This window comes from Haemaphysalis longicornis, unplaced genomic scaffold, assembly GCF_048455015.1.
Source record: "Haemaphysalis longicornis isolate Haplotype H1 unplaced genomic scaffold, Haemaphysalis longicornis Haplotype H1 scaffold_8, whole genome shotgun sequence".
Lineage (NCBI taxonomy): Eukaryota > Metazoa > Arthropoda > Arachnida > Ixodida > Ixodidae > Haemaphysalis > Haemaphysalis longicornis.
The window spans coordinates 3,919,664-3,941,474 of record NW_027526445.1 but is presented as its reverse complement, the minus strand read 5'-3'; the positions used below and the strand labels follow the sequence as shown (position 1 = coordinate 3,941,474).

At 47.4% G+C, this 21,811-nt stretch overlaps 1 protein-coding gene across 3 annotated transcripts in view; it reads right to left on the bottom strand.

Annotated features, from left to right (window-relative positions):
* Nucleotides 1-21,811, bottom strand: part of LOC144150154 (uncharacterized) — a 92,150-nt gene that overhangs the window by 27,981 nt on the left and 42,358 nt on the right. For all 3 annotated transcript variants that reach the window (XM_077681995.1, XM_077681994.1, XM_077681996.1), the window contains exons 3-4: nt 15,497-15,582; nt 12,933-13,028 (exon numbers count right to left, since the gene is read on the bottom strand). In XM_077681995.1, coding sequence (XP_077538121.1) covers nt 12,933-13,028; nt 15,497-15,582 — 182 coding nt within the window. The remainder of the gene's footprint in view (nt 1-12,932; nt 13,029-15,496; nt 15,583-21,811) is intronic.

Below are 21,811 nucleotides of genomic sequence, written 5' to 3'. Positions count from 1 at the left end.
CACGTCAGCATAGCTAGATTCCGCTGTCTCACCCTTCAAAAGACGCTCCCCTCCATTTTCTTTGTGCTGACGCACGTCCGGGCTACAGCCGCGTCATTCGCCGCTTCAGCCGGCCGTGGCCGACGCTGCTGCGTCCGGGACTGGCCCACCGCGAATTCCAAGTAACGGCTGGCAGAATCTCTAGTTTCACGCTTTGTAGAGCCAAGTGTGTAAATTCAAGTGACGTCGCATGGGCAATTGTTGTGGGTGTCGTTTAAAGCTTTGCTTTCCGAACACCTTCACAGCGTGAATTGGAGCCAATTTTTGTACTAACCCCTGCCGCAGCCTCTGCATTTCTAGATCGCTACTTGATTGCACATCCCTTCAGCGCAAATCCAATGTCCATACTGCCGACGGCAGCGCCGGCGAAAGCCCCTCCATATTGTTCTTGTCCACCGCCTATGTTAAGTAGCGCCAACCGTCCCTCCCCCCTTTGTTTTCTCTTAGCCAGTATATTATCAATATGCTTTCAGCTATGGAAGCGGATGTGCCGCCATGTTACGTCGCCAGTGCTTCTGCCATCGACTCCGCCACCGCGCTCTCGCGGCCCGTTGATACACGCACTGGATGAAACTGCATTTTACTTTCATTCCCAAGCTATATCAAGCCCCTCCCATGGTGCTGCCGTCCGCCGCATAGTGAACATGATCAAGGTTCTTCATCCCTTGTCTCGTTTTCTTCAAGCGAGTGAAGTGGAAGTGCCGCTATGATACTTTTTGTCGGAGAATGCCAAACGTTGGCAAATGCTCACCCGCTAACCCTTGCTACCGCAACCGCGTTATCAGGCCGCGCCGATACACGCATTGTTAGTTTCCAGCACAGAAATTCGTCATCGACAGCCATGGGGCATTCCGAAAGCGCGCATATACGTGCCCGTATTTACCGCCCGTGTCGGTTCTTGCCCAACGGCGAACGACGAAGACAAAAGTGAACCGGTTTTCAGGATCCACCGGAAGCGGAACTAGGCAAAGACACTCATCAAAGGATGGCGCTATGTAAAAAAGCGGCTGTAGCAGTGATGGAGGGGCATTCGCGGCGAAGTTAGCCGCAACTCCTTCATTATGCCAACCTCATTTCACTTATTGTTTTTGTCCAGTTTGCGTAGAACGGGTCACTTTTCGTCACTCTATCACATCGTGGGAGGCTGCGGTAAAGCCCCATTTACTCGCGTCGATTCCCTCTCCCGCCCATGGGCTTTGGGAGCGAGCCTTAGCTAGCTCCACTTTCTAGGATCAGCGTCAGCAGGTCGAGAGGGCTGCTGCCGCGGCCGGACCTCAAGGTGTCCTGGACTGAGGATGCCGCCCCGAATACTAAAATTACCTTTTCTTGCCTAATAGAAAATTTTATTCTGTCTGTCTCTCTCTCTATCTCTCTCGCCCCACGTAAGTGCTTTTTGCTTTCTTAACGCCATACAGAAGATCACTTCTTCATGGCACAAAAGTTTCCACATAAGCAGATATCAAAAATACAGTTTAATTAATGCTTGTAGCGAGCTTTCGGTGTAAGCTCTTTTAAAAAAAATTCCCGCACCTTCCCGCGAGGGGAACACGAGTAAATGCAGAGCATTGGGGCCTCAGTACTGGTTGAAGGCAGTGTTGCTTCCATCGCTTCTTCCGTGATGCTGGAGTAGCAGACACGAGTAAACGTGGGAGCGAGCGTCAACCAAGGAAGGAAGGAGCAACGCAGTGACTGAAGCACGAGCGACCGCTAGCCGCTTTATATTTGCAGCGCACGCAGTAGAGGGAGAGCAGTACGGGGGGGAGAGCGTGCATGCGCAAGCAGCGCGCGCCCTTCCACGCCCCACCGCGCTGCTATCACGCAACTGTTACGCCGAGACCGCGACGGAGCGAACGGGCTGACTGCGACGCATGCGCGCGCCAGCTGCTGTTGAGAGAGAGGAGGGAAGCAGGAGAGGCGCACCTGCTGCGGACGCGGAGCTGTGGACGCCGTCCGACGCAGGAAGAGGCGAGGCTAAGAAATGCTCTGCATTTAAAAAGTGCACTACTTAGTGTTGACTAAAACGGGCACAAGAAACGCAAACTGTGACTAAAGATGGTTCCCCTGAAGCGCGAAGAAAGTCACGTGGTTTTTAACGGTCATCGGAGGATAGTGAAAATCGTGTTGTGGCAACGGCGCCGAAGGCTGGCCAGCCAAGGCCCTACGCCAATGCGAGGCCCAGCGGGTAGGCAGTCGTCGGCAGGCCGCGAAGCAGATGAGAGTGCAGCGGGTGAAGGCTCAGGTGGTATGCGTGTGCGCGCAAAATACAAGCAAAAACACAGCTGGCGATTACTATACTCCATAAAGCAAAATTTGGGCCAGCTCATGTGCTGTTTTAGGTGCGACTGCATCTCATTCACTCGCCTTGTCCCTCCATACGGCTTGTCCATCCACACCCCTCCCCTTACACTATAAAAAAAAATAAAAGTTAGCGGCGACCGGTTTCGATCCCACGACCCTGTGGGCGGAACGCGAGGTACATAGTGCTCTTCCCACTGCGCCACAAAACCGAAACAGAACCAAATGCTACGAACGCGCCTTATATCCTTGACTCATTCAAACTACGTCAAGATGCTACTGATACAACGCATGATGGGGCAATGATTAACAATTGCAATAAAAGAAAAGAAGCTCCCACTTACGGCAACAATGATGGAGTAAAGGTCGTTGCGACAGCGAAGCCCCAAGCATACCACTTAGAGAGATTGACCAAGATTGGCCTATAAAACATAATAATAATCATAAAACATAATAATCATACGCGTTCCCGACACGTTTCACGCGATTTCAGAATCAATCCAACGGAAACATCAAGTGAACCCCACGATGCGTCGCATCTACACAGGGTTCCCCTCGCGGGGAGGTGGGCGCAATTTTTTGACTGCAAAAATATGTTGAGGCACAGAGGTTCAGAGAGACATATTCGTATGGTTGTCGAAAACTTTTATTTGCAGCGGCTGACGAAGCACAACCACCGATTGCCTCGCTCATTGTTCAGCCCTCACTCTGGGTTTTAGCGTTGGCGGTGCTCAGCCTCCGCTCGGGCAGCTTAGTTAGCTGCAGCGGCTGACAAAGCACGCGACCGGTTGCCTTACTCGCAATTCAGCACTCACTCCTGAGTGCTGCAGTGCGCTGTTGTAGGTTCTCGTGACGGCAGCAATGGTGAGCATCTGCGTTTGCGGCACGAGGTGCGTGTCACGAAGGCAACGCTGCCCGCGTCTTAAGGAGCGACCGCACATCACGTCTCGCGCCCGCCGCCACGTTTTCGCCAAGCGTCGCGCCCACGAGCCTCTCGTGCGGGCGTAGCAAACTGCCTCCTTCTACCCTCTTACCACACTCCGTCGGAGAAGCGTCTCGTTCCCTTACTGAAAACCGCCCTTTCCTCACGATTTCGCGAAAGTCTCCTCCTTTGCTTTCTTTCACTCGTCGATCTTCCCATTGTTTGCACGGTTACGACGACGGCGACGCCCCGAAACTGTAGATGCGGCCGCCGAAGGTTGTGCCTAAAAAGGGCGACCTCCGTAAATGGCGAAGCGGCTGCACAATACGTGACTTCAAGGCAACTTATTAGGTTTTGTTTCCTCCATGAGCACAAGTGACACAACCACCGCAAATTCTACGAGGATAGTACAGCCTTCCCAGACGCTGGCAGCAGTTTGTTCACAGTCGCAGCAACTCGCCGCCACTTCGTGCAGCTACTCTCGTAGCCAACTGAAGTCAATCCACGCGAAACAAAATAGCTGCGGCTTGGCTCAGCTTACCGTGGATATGCAAAGCGAAAGCGCGGCTTATCCCGGTTAAGTATCGGTTTTACTAGGTTAATCTATCATTTCCCTACAATTATTCTACTATTCGTCCAAATCTTAACTTTGGCTGCGGTTGTGGTCCCGCTTCCGGCATTTTCCGAGCCAAATGGTTCGCCGGGTAATATCCTTGAGGTGATAAGCCGCCGCTATCCGCCGAAAGCTCAAAGCTACCAGCTACCGCGAAAGGCTCTGAGAAGGCTCCCGGCCTCGCTCTCATTCAGGGCCAAGCTCGCATGCACACGGAGAGTCACGGAGTCTGGAGCGAGCCAGCCGTGGATAGCGCATGCGGCAAGCCAAGAGCGGCGGCGGCCGCGGAAACGCAGCCCTCTGCGGAGAGAGAGAGGGAAAAAACTTTATTTGAGCCACGGTTACTGAGAGCTGGTGGATAGCTCTGTGCACCGGGGCCGCCTGAATCCCATGGCTAGTGCTACTCAACGCTTCACTCCGTAGCTGGGTACTGAAGATTTGAGGGAAGGGGCAGTAAGGGAAACCCACTTTGAGTGCTCCAGAGTGACACAATGGCCGCATTGTGGACACTTGGGAAACGGCAATGAAGAGGGCGGGGATGTGGCGTAGACGCGCCTTCATGAGAAGGAGTCTGTTTGCGAGAGTCACCAATGACGGGTTTGGTGAAGCGTGAGGGAGGAATGGGCGGCGGACAAAGTACGACGAGAGAGTCGGTAGTGTTCCACGATGTCTTTGAACGTGATTAGACGTCCTCTAGAGGAGCGCGCGCCGTGTCAGGGAACGATGCTCCCACCACCCCGGAATGTGCGATGGTGGTCAGTGCATGGGCAAGTTCATTTCCCGGCAGGCCAGTGTGAGCTGGGCACTCGCCAACACCGCCATCTTTTAAGGTTCGTTACCCTGGAGGATCGGGAGGGCTTCAGGAGAGATGGTCCCTCGTACAAAATGCAGCAGGGCAGACCAAAGCGATCCCGGTCCGCGAGTCATGCATGAGGAAGGCGATGGTATAGATGGATATGGTGATGACTACTAACCCACAGTGAAAAGCGACGACGCAACATGTAAACAAACAATTTCAAACCTAACGCAATGCGTGGTGGTGCGTCCTTCACTGCATACAAAGAAAGGAATCATCCAGCTTCGCTACGGTTCAACCCTTGCGCTAGTTAGTGGAAGCTTTGCCATTCTTTTAAGTGATGTTTTCAATTCCTCACTGATGGCATCGACGTCTGAGCAAAACGCACTGCATAAAAGGCAACATTCCACAGTCGGTTTCACAAAATGATGATGATGATAAGCGAAGGCACATCAAGCGCCTAAAAAAAACATTTCCCGTGCATGGTCGGAATAGAACGTGGTTCCTCGCGATATGAAGCCGACGTCTTCCCGGTTGCTCCATTACGACTTTGTTGAATCAGCTTGGATTATAAACTGTGGCTTAGCCTCAGGTTGCACGGGAGGAAGCTTCGTGTTTTAATTCTCTTCAAACAAAAGGTTATATATTTTTGTCAGTTAGATCAAGTTGTTTTGAGTTATTTATTGTTGTGAGAAATGCTTCATAGCCAATGTGAGGCTTATCTTTTAATATACCGAAGGTTTTTCTCGCTTCACATAACGGTGTCATTGTGATGTCGGTGCCAATAGAGCCGCGTTGTGGGTATCCACAAAATGGAACGATTCATGTGTTTTACAACGGAAGCGAAGTCAAAATTCCCATGCTTCAAAGAACGAAAGTGAGTTTGAATGCGAATTAGTGGTTGTTGTGAGTGAGCGTGAGTAAGGGATGGGAATAACCAGTGCGGGTGAGTGGAGGATGCGTGTGGTGAGCGTGAGCGTCAGTGCAGGAGAGGGGTGGGGATGGGTGGTGAGCGTGAGTGCGAGTAAGTTCATGTCAGCTATGCCATGCGTTTTATGGTACGTTGGTGGGGAAATCGTAGGCACCTATGGGGAAGATTTAAGATCTGTCGATGGTTTACCAACAACATAGTGTGAACTGCATATTGTTATCCTCTTGGCTGGATAGCATTTGGTTTCCTCAATGCAATGTTAAAATTAAAGCCGTTGCACTTAATGTGAAAGCTCTCGGAAGTGCAGAGCAGTTACTCGCCAAAATGGGCTCCATCGCTGTTATCCGCTCACTGCTATTACTTCATGCAAATCAAATTTCCCGCTCTCGCAGTGCTCGCACGCCCTTCACTTAAACCGCGAAAGCAGGAGTTCCGTTATTTTAATGTGGAGCGTCTTATGCTCGGGGGTATGTGCCGCGGTGTCGGTGGTGGTCCGGCGTCCGCACACCACCGTTTCTTGGTGAATCCCCCGTCTTTTACTCGGGGGTATGTCCCGCGGCGTCGGCGGTGGTACGGCAACCGCACACCACCGTTTCTTGACCAATCCCCCCCGTGGGTACGTGCTAAAGAAGAGGAACAACAACAACAACAACCACAACTCCGGTTGTGCTTGCGCTTGACTCCATGATTCTTCACATGAAGTAGGATGGAAGCAACAGTTCCGTCAGTGAGTGTGCTGACCATCAGCGCAAACACTAACAGCAATTACACCCATCTACAATCCACGGAACGTGTATCGATCTCGTCTTTACCAACTGCAACGGCGACGACTACATACAACCGCTGCTACGAGATCCACTGACTGTGCACTTCAGCGACCATAAGGCCGTCATACTCAAAGTAAGAAGACGTGCAAACCCAAATAAATACCTTTAGATACCACTTCAATCTCGTCTCACTCGCGTATATACGCATGCGATAATGAAAATTACACCCATCTCCCCGAAGGGAACCGTGAGTAGGATATATGAGCATTACGGGGTTCACTCCATTTCCACCAAATTTGGCTAACAAACATAATGGAAACGCAAACGGAACCCCCATGACGCTCCGCATCCTACTCATGGTTCCCTTCGGGGAGATGGGTGCAATTTTTTGTGCTTGTTTTTCCTCTCTCTCGTGCCGGTGTTGCACTGCCAATTTTTTTTTGTATACTGTCGTAAATACAAACCCAGCGAGAGTTCCTAACAAAATACCGCGGGGTCCACCGGTTAATTGCGTATATTTTTCCTCAAACGTACCTAGTTTTTTTTTTTGCGCTAAATAACAGGGAGTTGTATGACAAGCACCAGCGGTTCACGAGATTCGAACGCGTATGACTATATAAACCCCTTGGCTTTCGAAGCCTCTGGGTTACGCCACGACGACGGAGCACCGTGTTGTTCTACTTGGGTCAAGCAAGCGAGCTAAGACGAAAAGGTGAGCCCCTAAAGTGCTCTGCACTTAAAAATAATAATTCCCATTCCTCTTCGGTACACTGGCACACAAAGAAATGTCAGCCACTTTGGTCAGGTGACGCAAACTGCGCAGCTACCTTGCTCGCCAGTCATGGAGGGATGGCCGTCCTGAAATCGAAATGACTTTATTCCTAGAGGAGCGTTACAGCAAGTATTAGTCCAGTTCACAAAGTAACACTTTGTGTGCATATCGCAAAGTTACCGTCTATGTGTAACTTCCCCAGCGTTTTCTGCTATGCTGCCCGCCGCGAAGTTCGAGAAGTAGCCATTAGACGCCGCAAGAGTCCTGTTAGACGTAAAGCCTGTAGTTGCGAGGTTCCTATGATACGGAAAGGGGGGATAGCGGAGTTCACGTGGCAGTTCCCCATTCCCTCATTCTCCACATCTTCAGGGCCCTCAGCAGCTGCCTGAACCGAGGCCGCTGATTCGCCCCGCCATCCTATGATCTATAAAGTTTCTGTCTATCAACTACCTATCTGGCATTTACATCACACCACTGTTTTGCGAGCTGTTCAGTAAGTCGCCTAGTTTCTGCCCGACGGATCATTGACAAAAACACGAATAAATAGCAAAGAAATCACTTCTTATTCGTGAAACGACAGTCAAACGCACCAATTACATCGTAGCAAAAACACACTCCAGCCCGTACTATTTTCGTTCCTAACTACTTTTTTTTTTATTTTTGCTAAGGACGTGCACGTTTGCTTGCTCCTCAAGTCGGAGTAGAGTTCGTTTACTTTTGTTCCACAATGCAGAATAGTCTTTTGTATCTGTTTTGCCCTTCCCCCAAGCTAAGCTTTTGGACCACAGCAACTGCCTAATTTTGAGCGGGCTAGCTTTCGCTGCTGTGAACAAGACGGCATCATTCCATAGTCTCCAGAGGCTCGAATATGCCTCCTTTTCGAATACTAACCCTCACTGCTTCCATCCTGGCCGTCCGCTGACGCCGCGCTTTCACCTCTCCAAATGCTGCACTCATAACAGTAGCCTTAACGTGAGAGTGTAGTCTTGCGCAAGCTTAAGGCTTGATGCACACTACACACCTCTTTGTTGCGCGCTTGATGTGCGCCCTCACAAGCGCGTCCGAGGCCCATAACACTTGCGAGCGATTTCCGACAACTGATGTCCGAACTTTGGTAATCGCGTGCTCGCTGCCCTGTCGTCAACGCGCACGGGCACATAACACATATGAAGGAGGCACCCTCCTAGCCTTAACCACGCGTCCCGAATATTTTCGGTAGTAGCGCCACATGCACCGCTGGTGAGCCTGGGGAAACATTAGTGGTTAATAAATGCCTTAGGAACTCCCCCGCCATGTTGGCTTTGGGAGCGTTATATTTGTCCTAACAACCACGCGAGGACGCGCAGCAGATTGGAAGAGAGGTGATATTCTCGCCCTTCTTGTCATTAATTCTGCTTCCTCACCACCCCCCCGGCCAGCGCCACCTCCGGTAGGCCCGCCCTGCGCGCACCTAACGCAACTACGCCAGACGAGTACACGCCGCTTGGGCAGTAAGACGCCAGCTCATACCGCACTTGAACACTTTATCCGCGCCAACTGCGCCAATGCGACCTGCGGCGAGAAACACTAATGCACAATACAGTATACATATAGTTTTCAAGCGAAGCGCACGCACGGCACAATTCCTATACGCCTCGAGCTTCGCGATCGCTGCGCCGCCTGCCGCCGCTTCTCCGCGGCGTTGACGGGATTTGCGCTGCGTGACTGATAGGGGCTCGTGCAGTGTTTTGGTTCTATTTGGCTTCTTTCCGCCTTTCCGCGCCATAAAAAAACTTGTTACGGTGACGACTATAGGCAAAGAGTACGTTTAGGTCACTTAAAAAGCAGCTGCGTCTTCGTAGAGTATACGATCGCCTGCAAGAGCTACCCGGGGACGCGGTTCTGCGCGCTTCGTCGCCGCTCTTCCGGGCGTCGGCGACGGCAGCAACATACCACCCATGTCACCTCCAAAGCATCAGGCACAAATGAATTCTACTGACGCCTCGTTTAGACCTGATAGTGGCACAATGAGAGGTTGGCTTCATTTTGCAGCGTGGAAAACGAACGCGGCTTCGTTTCGCATATATACGCCGCAGCAAAATATGTTTCGCTGATGTGATTACCCAATCCCGGACAATAATTTATGCCTTTTATAAGAATATAAACCCTACGAAAATGTAAAGTATATTCCAAGCCTGTGCGTCGTTAAACATGTGCCCACAAACGACATATAGCAAAAACCAAGGAAATGAAACCACAGAAAAATAAATGCTGTGCCAATGCGGAATTTAGAAACATAATAGCTCTAACGGAAATGAAAAAAAAAATAAACAGTACAGCTTCTGGCATGCTAAAGACGTTCGTCTAAACTTAAGCCAGGTAGTATTCACTAGACCAACTATACGCGAAATGCACTGCTATTTCGCGAGAAATCGGTGAGGGGGGGGGGAGGGGGACACCGTGTACAAATGCGGAGCGGAATCAAGCAATGAACGTTTAGCAATCCCACACATAAATCTCCCGTTCACTTTCCTTTTGTTTTCTACTTCAACGAAGAGCTGATCGTACGGCGGACGCAGTTTTGGAAGTATACAGGGTAGGCTGTTCAACAAGCGATGAAATGTGTCGTTGGAAGAGGGTGGTATGTGATATAAGGCCCTCTGACATCACTTTCTGGTTTATTCTGCAGCTCCCTGTGCCATATGACGATATTTCGAAGAAGAATTTAGTCGCGGACGCGGATTATATTGTAAGCCCGTCTCCGCGCTGCTCGCAGAGGATGTATGTAGCACATGAAGGTCTGCGGGCGCGCACCTCACGACAAGACGACTCTGTCGTGTGCTGATCCCCGAGTATAATTATGCATTATCCATCGTACTTTTGTTGAATATTCTCGAAATTAACACAGACTGGCTTGTAAGTGATGGTGATCAATATCTGAGGTATAATATTGGCAAAAGTAACTGGTGTGCTGTCAGGTATGAGTACTCCGCTGATTATGTAAGCGCACAAAACCGATTTAAATCGTAGTGTATAGCCGTAGCACGAACATCTGAGGAACCGGTTGTTACAGAGACAAGGCTATTGAATTCAGGTCAGTGTAACTGCAATCGGCTCCATCATACTCGGGTTCCGCGACGCTGGCCTGTGGCACACACCTGGCGATTATACACACCGAAAATACAACACTAAGATCGCGTCGGAAACAATTACTGTCTCGTAAACACACCCCATTTGCGAACAGAGCGACTGCTCCACACAAACATGAATTTCAAACGCCCACAAACGGTAAATCTCAGTCGTGAATGTGTCGCAAAAGCAGCGGCGGCACTGGGGAGCGGGGCGCGGACTCCCGCGCCTGCTTTCGAAACGGGCCGCTAGGGGGATTTCAGTGGCGCCCCTACAGGCCGCGCTCGAGGCGTTTCGCGGCATACGAACGCGTTTCTCCCCTTTCGCTACCACGATGCAAAAAGCCTTCTTTTTGCGTTTCACCTTGGTGCTCTTGTAGTCTCTTTTTCTGCGCCCTAATGTCCGAGAAAGCATACATGAGGAACCTCCGACAACGTGAGCCGGGCGCGTTCGCCCTTCCTTGCAGCAGCGGAGGCACCTATCGATATGGAACATGATTATCGCACATACGCGCCCGAAGTCGCACCGGCGAGAGGCGGAAAAAAAGTGAGAGGGGACGTTTTTCCCAAACGCCCCTACGTTTAGGAGCTTAATAATATAACCGAAACCGAAAAAAGTAACATCGCCATGACATAGGCGCTTTGTCCATGCTTAACCTATTGTTAACCTTAATCGCAAAGTGTTGTGACCCCTTCGCGAATGCTGTAGAATCTAATCTTTTTTCTCTGCTATCCCTTTCCCTATCAAGAATCATCTCGATATCTTCAGCAGCACTGAGGGCAACCACTACTCAGTACTTCACACATCTATACATAATCGTACCATATTCTGTTTAACACATGGGAGCTCTTCGAGCAGCCAATCTGGGCCACCCACACTCGACTGATGTATATTGTTAAAGGAGCCATGACGAGAAAACACAAGTTTGGTTCATTCAAAAGATTGCCTCGTCAGAATCATACTGCCACCACTTTTAACGTAAACTTCGCTCAAATAAGCTACATAATGAGGAAAAAAGGGAATGGCTATGCGACCCACTAGCTCATTTCCCGCAACAGAACCTATGATGTCATTCGAGCCAGTTCTGCGATTGGCGGAGGCCGGCGAAAGTAAACGGAAATTAGGCAGACCTTACAAGCTTGCCGAACGAGCTATTTGCGCTTAAATTTAGGGCACATTCTTCTTAAAGCCGTAAGAATGGTGGTAAGTGTAAGTTACGAAAGCACATGTAAGCATAGAAGTACCGCTTCGTACTGCTGTTGTTGGTACTGCGGGCACTAGGCTTGTTTAGCTGCACAGAACTGCGGGGGTTTGGGGTTGTCTCAGACGACACTGGCCGATTGATTGACGCGACGGTGTCTTACGTGAACATATTTGTCGAGCGAGCACTATGTTTCACGAAACCATTTTCTCCCTGAACAAAAAAAAAAAAACGCAGAAAACGACACGCCACGGTATGGTGGCGCCATCTAGGTACATTAACGTAAACAAACGCGCGAGTACATCAGTGCCAGCACCAACGTACAGGGTGGAGACACCCTTTGAACGGTCCCGTGCCGCTGCAGTTGGGTCAACGTGCACAACACGTCGTTCTCGTTTCCCACGAGACCCAGAAACGCGAAACAGATAAGATGATTCAAACTTCGCCAGGTAACCCCGTTGCGGCGATAATTTTAACACGGTTTTGATACAACGACTTGTTTCGTCAGCGAGCGAGTGGACCAAAATGGCGGCGCCAGCGCATACGTGTCTCCACCCTGTACGGCGGTTGCGTGAATCAAGGGATCCTAGGCTGCAGAGCAGTCGGTTCCTATGATGTCATTTGGGACCACGAAAACGCACGATTGAGCGGGAAAATCAAAATTGTTACATAAATTGATTAATTTCTCAGTGAATAAAGCATCGTTTGCATTCAGACAAGCGCTGGGGGCACTATAAAACCCGAAATCTTCCGAATAACAGAAACTTGCATTTTGTCTTCATGGCTCCTTTAACGTTGCTAGGCTCAAATTAGAGTGGTGACTTCTCCACACTAGAATTTGACCCCCTGTGCTTTCTCGCTAACGTGACCGTCGTCTTGGGCGGGTGTTTTACGGCTCCCGGATACTAAGGGCGGAGATTTTGTCTTCGGTTCAAAGGTAGGCTGCAGCGACATGTTATACAGGGGGGGCCAGATCTGCTTTTGTTAAGCAAGTATAGTACGGCCCGCATATACTGCATTGCGTAATCTTACTACTCGGATAAAACTGTTACGAGTCAACCCAGAATGCCCCGGGCTCTTGCCTTCCATCGATTTCATCCGCCCCAGCGCTATACGTCTGAAATATTGCGACTTATATAAACGGTAACTGTTGGAGAACCACTGCGCATTTAGGAGCAGCCACAGAACAGAACGACAAGATAGAAGTGTACCGAGGCGAAAAGGAATCAAGTGAGACAACGTCTGCCAAATGAACTCTGCATTCCCCTCAGTTGTCCGGTTTTCCCTACAGTTACCAGAAAAAGTATCGTTCACTAAGCGTACAATTTGTACTTTCTGTTGTTCGTTGTCCTTTTCACTACAGTCTGAAAGGTAGTCATTTCCGAAAGAACAATGTTTGTCTGCCTCTCCTCTTCGTAGCGGCCGCGAATTTTTCAGACCGCTGCAAGGAATCCTGGCAGATTTTGTTGGATCACTCGTGCAACTTACCTTAGGGTTGACGGCTGCCCAGATTGCTGCTCCGATGATCCACAGTATGAATGGCACCATAACCACGATCCAGGGAACCATGAGGGAGGAGATTTTCTTTGTGCAATGAAGGAACAAACTCCTTTTTTAACGATCTCCCTTGTATCTTCCACCACACGGTAACAAAATTATACGGGAAGATGCCCTTTCTGCAACTTGAATTACGCACGTATGGCAGGTTAAGCAATAAAGGACAGTGAGCCATCTAAAACTACAACGACTTCATTCGATTCTTTTTTATTCTTGCAGGGGCATTGCTTGAGCTAGATGGCAAAACCATCCGGGCCATATACACAAACGGGACACCTTGGGAGGGGCGAAACATGTTGTGTGTTAGTGTATTCGAAGATTGTAAGTACCTGTCTTAGGAAACGGGGCACCGATTGGGCGCTGGTGAAGCGTCGGTGGGAGGTGTGATTGCGCGCTTGTTGAGGCAGTGGCGCCCTCTCGTGTTAAACCCGATTTAAGCAACTAAGTGAGAGACAGACTGGCCGGAAGTTGTCTTCGTGTCCCACGTCGCAGCATGATCAGAAGGATGCTTTACAGAGAAAACCTGGCCCTTGAAACCAATCTAGAGTCGGAATATTCCGAATTTCTGTTTTTCTTGCAACAAAGGCCTCCTCATTGCTGTATGTTGATTAATTTAAATGTTAGTTTATTTTGAACCGGTGTTATCTACTATACGCTTGTTTTTCGAACATCGTTTGACACCTTGATTTGCCGTGACGACAGGAGGCGACGACAACGGGAGACGCTCACAGCCAAAGCTTTTGTGGTTCTGCGTCCCTAAAAGGTAGCGGTTCCAATGTATGTGCAGTCCCGTGTACTCCATTAGATTTCTTTGTCGTACTACTTTTGCGATGTTTTTACCGCGAAAATATTACGTTATTATTTACTTTTATTAAACGGGCCTAAATTCGAAAAATGTTTGAGAGCAAAGCTTGCTGTCACGGGAATAGCTCTTGACTATATTGTAATTTTCCCGCTGCAGAAACTATGCATAATCAACTGGCAGCGAATTTTCTGGCCTAACGTCCGCAAAAGAGGGTCTCTCGCTGTTCCTGCGACGCAGTGGCTTTGATCCCCCCGTAAGAGTTTTCCCTACCCATCTAACTTTCCTCATGATTAATTCAATAAAGGTTTGGTCAATGCGTTTCAATTTTCTCTTGTGCACACTGGTCGCACTCCATCAATTGGGGCCTTAAGATTCTTTCGTCCTTTGTCCAGCTGCAACCCAAGCAACAGCTCTTCTATACTTTAGCATCCAGTTCTACGTCACCAGTCATCGAGATCCTTTTCACGCGTGGCGGTTTCTTCTTTTTTTCGATATGAATTGTGAATTCAACTGCAACCGGCACTTCTAACGTAAAGGTCAATGTTAATCTCTATAGTGTAAACTTTTGCCAGAAAAAATAGCCTGGCACTTTGTCGTGCAGAATATTTTGGCTCGCCTATAAGCCATGGCCGTAGTTGGTGTAGTTTAGAAGGGCTTTGGCAGTATATCTTTCATTTTGAAAAGTTTAATCAATTTTTTTTGTTAGGGGTTGAATGGAACGTCATACAAATAGACCAAGTTTTCACATTTAACTGGGCCAAGAAAAACAATGAAATTTAAAATACGTATTAACTCAATTTGCTGGATTTTCTGTACAGCTAACCTTAACAACTAGAGTATGGGAATCTCACTGCACCGCAACAATGGGAAGTCCTGGCATTTGCTAGCGCAATAATTGTGTTTGTAATTTCGGTTAACACTCATCCTTCCCGTCCCACCTGTTCTTCCTAACCATCAATTCCTCATCCTCATTAGGACTGCACTCTACAATATCTTGCCCCATCCCTCGCCTCTATCACCTCCTGGGAGCTCTGGTTGGCTCCCCCGTTGACGGTAAACATCAAAGCTGCCCAGAAATCCCTGTATAAACATGTGCACCGGACCAGCACGGACATCTTCTAAGTAGATTACTAAGACCAGGTAAGAGTACTAAGTAGACCAGGTGAATTGAACACTGAAATTCGGAACTGGACTTATGTCCTGAGTCGAATAAAAGTTTGCTCTCTCTCTCTCTCCCTCCCTCCCTCCCCCTCTCTCTCTCTCTCTCTCTCTCTCTCTCTCTCTCTCTCTCTCTCTCTCTCTCTAAAACATTGCTCATTTCCAAAGAGTGATGATAATGGCAAGTGTTCGCGGTTTAGGTATTGAGGTAGTTGCTTTAGACATAATTATGAACCGACTATGAACTGTCGGTCGCTATAAAAATACAGAACGTGTAGCGCTAATTTTTGCATTAAAACAATTGCTCTATGCAACCTTGCCCCGCTAACGGCAAGGCACCATAGGTCATTAGAATAATATTTAGAAAAAAACACGTTCGTAAAGTTCAACAACGGATCTGTAATACCATAAAATTTATCAAGTCAGTGAAAATTCTTTTTTGTGAAGTTGCAGAATAAATCCAGCAAGAAAGACATGAAACAGCTAACTTGAGCACCCGTTCAGATGCACCGTTAACAGACAAAACACTCACATCTCCAACTCCTTTGATGAAAAGTAGCGAGGCAAGAAGCAGCAGAGCCGACATGCAAATCCACGTCAAGTGGAAGTCCGAGAACGCTGCAAGAAATAAAATGAGCGCTTCAACATGCTTTCATTTGGTTATTCGGTGTAATGCGCTGAAGCTACACCTGGACTGTAGTAGATGACGAGGAGCAAGAGTAGACGTTAACTAGATCGGCCTAACTTGTTTGGTCGACCATCGTGTGGGGTCCTTCTTAGCCGAGGAAGTTCTTGGTCTGGGCGGCCTGTCTTTCCCCGTCTACTGAATGTTGTTGGTAATCCGTGTTGTAACTGACCTACTTGCCTTCGCTCTGCTCAAATGAAAAGTTTGGATTGGGGGCAGGGAATGGTGTGTGGCAGCACTCCCACACCATGTTATACGGAGTGCACGGCTCTATGCAGAATTTACAATTGTATGTGTATAGTGGAGGACACCACATTCACTGAACGGTCGAATATGCATTTCTACGGGGAATTTGACTATGTGCCTAAATAAAAATACCACACACGTGTTTTATCCAAGAGGTACACGATACATGTCTGCAATCTCAGGCATTCTTTTGGATTATTTGCCTAATTTTAGGCACATTGGACACTGCTACGTTATAGAGGCAGGCCAATGCTGTTAAATGCGTAAGAACAAATGGCAGTACTTCTATGAAATGCTACTGTAATGTTAAAAATAGGCAAAGAAAAAAGTACTACAAAAACTTCTTCTGGTGCTCTTTGTTCTTCGTCGTCCATTTGAGAGTGGTACACGAAGCGGCCGTAGATAGCGAATCGTTGGACACTAGATGGGTATGCATTGGGTTCAAAGCTTTTGCCACACACCGGCATCTTAGTAGACTCCTTGATTTTGAGGCAAGTTATCGGTGTTTGAACAAAAAACAGGTTTATATTGGCTGTCTGTTGTGAGGCAACGTTTTGGCACCTTAGCTGACTTACTGATTGAGAGTCCATTAAATGTTGACCAGAAGTGGCGTTCCAATTGAAAGCTCATCGAATGCTAATCGACGACACTGGAAAGCAGGCAATTACCAAACGCATGAGGAGCGCATTTGGCGCGTCTATTCTAACTACCAACAGGCAAAAGGGCATAAAAAATTGCCTCGAGGGCCACAGCTTCCCACCACAAAATAACTATAATTAAAACGGTATTGCAGCATATCCATAATTGCCTGCGATATTTGGTACATGTTGCGTCCTTTAGGCAAGAATATTTTACGGTTTTATGCAGAATTATTCGCGGGAACACTTGCGCTTTTCTATTTCGCTGCATCAAATATGCTGGGCTGAAGGGTGTGTCTCCATGTCCGGATCTTTTGCATAGACTTCGCGCTGTGTCTTGTTTTTGCGAGTCAACCGTATTTAGCTAAATGGTTAGTCCCACCGTTCGCCCTGCAAGAACCCCTGATAACTTTCTGCACAAATTTATTTAGTTTTACCATCTTGGTACATCCCAGCTTGACGCGTTGCCGCCTAAACTTCCTCGGCCATTTTTAAGAGTTTGGTGGTTGAGCGCTACATTCTGTTCCTGGTTTTCAGACTAAAATAAATAGGCACAAATGGTGCTTCAATCGGTACCGCCACTTGAACCAATCCTACTTCCCTCTTTGTGTTTCTGAATGGGCTATCGTTCTACAACACAGGTCCGTTTATTGCAGCAGCGATCCATTCTTTTGTGCATGCATAAGAGGAAGACGCGTCCACAACTTCACACGTATGAATACTCTGACCACACTTCAATAAAGACCGACCGGGAATAAAACACCTTTTTTCGTTATAGGGGCTCAGATTCACGTGAGGCAATGCTTTTCTTTTTTCCCTATTGTATAGGTTGTGTTGAACAATGTTGCGGCCTCGGAGTATGAACGAAAGTAACTTCTCACACAACGATCATGTGACTTTTAATCGAGCTGAAATATTGTCTCCTCAAAACAAAATATCTAAAGTATTCTGTAAAGTTATCTGCGATCCACGCCCGAAGTGTACTCTTACGTCGTTTCTGTAACCGTACGTGTTGTTAGGTAGTGATGATAAGACACTTGATTTAAGTCACATTGGAGACACTACTTTATGCACGTCTTCATGCATTCTTTGCTTATGCTTTCCTACAATAGCTGCAACAAACAACTCGTAAGCCCCAGCACGTCGCGTGGACAGATGGCCATTTCCTGGTACGTTTTTTGAATGCGTGAGCACTCCCTAAAGACTGGGCGAAAAAAATAACCGTCCGTCCACTGATACTGCGTAGTGGGTCCCATTTTACGTCCATGAAAATGCCTTATAGACGAAAATGAACAGATAATGCAGAAACAATATCGGGGTGGTAAAGAAATAATTGCGGTCTTGTGATTACAGGCTGAAACTTGCCGGTTTCAAAGCATCCAATTTACACACAGCACAAACACTTCGTCTTGTTTTAAAAAAATATATTCTTTCTTCGGCCACTTAAACACCAAACTTCTAGTCTGTCTTTCAGTTTGAATGTCTACTTGTCTGCCAGCCTGCGTGCCCCTCGATTTATCCATCCTGCAAAAGATAACGGAATTATTGAATTGAAAGTTTATACTCGCCAAACTTTCCGAAACCATAAATGTCGAAACATACATTGTACGTGACAACTTTATTCAGCTAAGAAAACCATTATGCGTACTTGAGGCAAAACATCAGTACACAACTGAACTCACAGTATTCTTTTATTTGAAAGAAACATGTGAGCTTGATATTTGCAAAAGCAAATAAAAACTTCGCATTGAAAACAATATTTTGACCGCAAAATACAAAGACAGCACGCTGCGACCATCGATTGCTTATGGTGTACAAAATTCAACACAAAAGAAAGTTTCATTAAATGGCGCGCGAGAAGTCAAACGCGCGAAAATTAAATTGGCCTTCGCAAAAATCCCTTCAAAAGGCGTATTATCGCCGGAACTAAGAAGGTATTGCTGAGTCGGAGGTGCCAAGCCTAAATATTTTCGAAGTGGTTCTGAGGAATATCCCAGAGAAGTATACTGTCTTCGTAGTCAACTCAAAATTATCCAGTTGTTTTTTCGGGACATCACAAAAAATGAATCATTACAGTAACAGGACAGAAGAAAACACACAATTGTAGAATAGGGTCATGTGTTAATTGGTAACGTTTCAGCACGAAGTTTAAAAAGCAATTTCGGGTACATAGTCATACAAGCCTTTAGAGATAGAGATGCAAGGCAATCCATGGTAAAAAATTTATAAGCCTTTAGGAGAAAAAGCACTAGTAGCATATACCTGTGAGGTGTTTTTGCGACACTGAATACGTAGGCGGGGGAAAACGACAAGAGAAAAACCAGAAAGAAATTTTCTGCCACCGATTCTTAAGACTGATTACGCGTAACAATAAGAAAGCAGCGCTACCTCACAAGAGCAGCACAGCGTTCCGCCAGTGCACGATGCTCCGTTCAACGATCGCGCTGTACCATTGCCGATTAACACTTACATGTCCAAGCGGCAGAGTATGGGGTAACGGAGAAACGGCGCCTTTACACTGCGTTATTCTCGCCGCTGAGGTCACGTGACCTTTGGTACCGTTCCTGCTGACGCCGATGACGATGACCGCTTTCATTGCGTTCACTTTCCTCGTTTGTTCTCTCATATAATACTTTCGCCTTAAAATATTCTGAGCTAACCGTGAATGACTCCCCACAAACATGGGCATGAAGAAAAATAGAAGATGGTATTGTACCACGAACAACATCTACGTGGTGGACTTGACAATTAATTCGCACAATGGCAGGAAATACGCTAAAAAAGCAAAAATGCGGTCATATTCATGTAAATAGACGTCACTGAGCTCCAGTCATAGAGCTCACATGCCTAAAGGCATCGTCCGCTCTCATAAGCTCCACAGAAGGCCACTCAAACTTTGCGAAGCTCTTCTGAAATAGCTGAATGTAAAGCCGTACGCAGTAGAAAATTTAAACATGCAGGAATTTTGTAGCAGGAAATTTGTGGCGTTCGATAGCTGCATTCAAAATACAAATGTGAGGCAGAAAACTCTCGGCATAACGACGGAGTGTCTGCGCGTTCACGCCAGTAGAGTTCGCTACTCCACAAGCAACCCATAGGCACGCCAAGGTATCATGGCAACCGACATGAACATTCGATACCGGAATACCCGGATGGCGTGAGCACCCAGGAGGCAAACGACAAACCAGAGCTCTCTGTGAAGCTAATTTTACACAAAAGCAACCCCGATGCCATTGCTCAAGCAGAGAGTTTTGTCAATACTAGGCTTGCTAGGACAGAAAAAATTGACAGATCCCGCGCACAGCTAGGAGTCTACGTAACAAAAAGCTTTAATGAACCACACATGTGTCGGACTGTCTTGCGTATGGCTTTTTATGGAAGTGCGATTGTGCTTGTCATAGTTGCTGATTTTCCGAACGCTGAGCGTTCGGACAGCGTCGCGAGATAATAGAAGGAACAAAAAACGTTCAGCCTAAATCTCCCTGACGCCAACATCACCAGTTACAAGTACAGCGAAAAAGAGAGAGCGAGAGCGAAGATTTAAGAAGAAAAGCGTGGACACGCCGTTGTTGAGGATGACTGGAAGGCTAACGATGAAATATTGAGAACAACAGAGGAGAATCCAAAACAGCCAATCTAACCAAAAAAGCGGCAAGGCAGATAGAAATGAATAAATGGATCGAAAAACTGGAAGCTAAAACGTCGTTAGAGTTGTACAAAGCTGATAAATTGGTCATCAGAAAGAAATATTTCTACGATAATTCCCAGGGCAGTATTTTGCTTTTGAGGCTAGACCAGGTTGCTTGCCAACTATGAGCTTTGTTGGGAAGTATTCACAAAATGATGGGGTATGAGTGGTCGGCGGAAAATAAACACAAACTATGTGGCACATATTGTTAGAATGCGGGTATAAATCCAAATCTACACGAGGAAAATATTCGGCTACCAGAAGCTCTATGATTTAAGGGTAGCACATAAGAAGTTAACTTCAAGGCTGTCGAGGCGACGAAAAAAAGGTTAGAATCCTGGTTGACGAAAAGCAGAGAGGGGAATATTGCCTAGGACAGCTACCACCAGTAACAGGAAAAAAAAGTAATCTGGGCCCAATAAGTTTTTGTGCCTGCCCTAGGCAGTGCTATTATTAAACTTAGAGTTTAAAACCTAGGTATATTAGCCCTTTTTGGTAAGATGAGACGTCATCACCCCGCTACAAACGGGACACCAATAGCAATCATCATCACCACCATCAAGATTTCAAGCGAGCATATTCGTGTTCCATATTTCCAGTCCAAAACTCCGCTAAAGCATCCAGCTGTCTTCGGCCTTTCCGTTTGATGTAGCTGCGTACCGGGAAAAGAGCTGGCCAGCGTATTCTCCCACTGCTCGCGGCACGGTTTGGAATGGCCGGCGAGGGCACAGAGAACGTCATACATTCGTAAACTTGGCCTTCCCTAGGCGCTGTACCACGAACCGAGGAGCCGTTTTCCACGCCCAGTGTGCGCGATACTCGCGAGCCAGCGTTGTTTGTTATAAGGCGAAACAACGACAAAAAAAACCAAGCGCAGCACCCAAATTACGTTTTCGCTTCGTTTGCATTTTTATACATTTTATTGCGTGTGTAAATTTTTATTCAAGACTATAAATATGTATGATTCCTATTGTCTGCCATCCTTCGTCAATAAACTACAAATATAATGGCCATTATAAAGGCATAAGCAAAAATGTCCTTTTTGTTGGTGCTGTAATTAAAACCCGCTGGTCAATGTCAACAAAACTCACTGCTTCACTTTTTTTATGTGTAGCGCTCTTATGCAGTTGCTGACAGTATATGTTTACTGCACAACGCTGCAAAAAGTACCATGTCCATCTATGAATTGTTATCCAGTGCTTCATGTGTATAACGGACGGGTGTGTAACCCCTCCGCCCCTACGGGTATTTCTTGCCCCGCTGGTTCGAGGTACTTGTGCGCTTATTGTACTTTGTTTGCATCGGCCAATTGCAGGTTTTATTTTCTGTGAACTGTTTTTATCTTCTTCTCTTCAGTTATATTGTTCTGCAAATGTGACACACGGGCTAAGTGTGCGTGCCTGGTTGGGGCCAAGGAGGTTAAAAAAATTGCTGGAGTGGAAGTCACCTATACCAACCAATGGGCTCGGCTGAAGCCGCGGGCGGCCATCTTGCTCGGGGAAAGAAACCAGATGCCGATTGCTTTGCAGCAGTATTTGCCGACTTTCCCAGTGGTTTTAATTACATAGCGGATTCTCATGCTCTGATTCA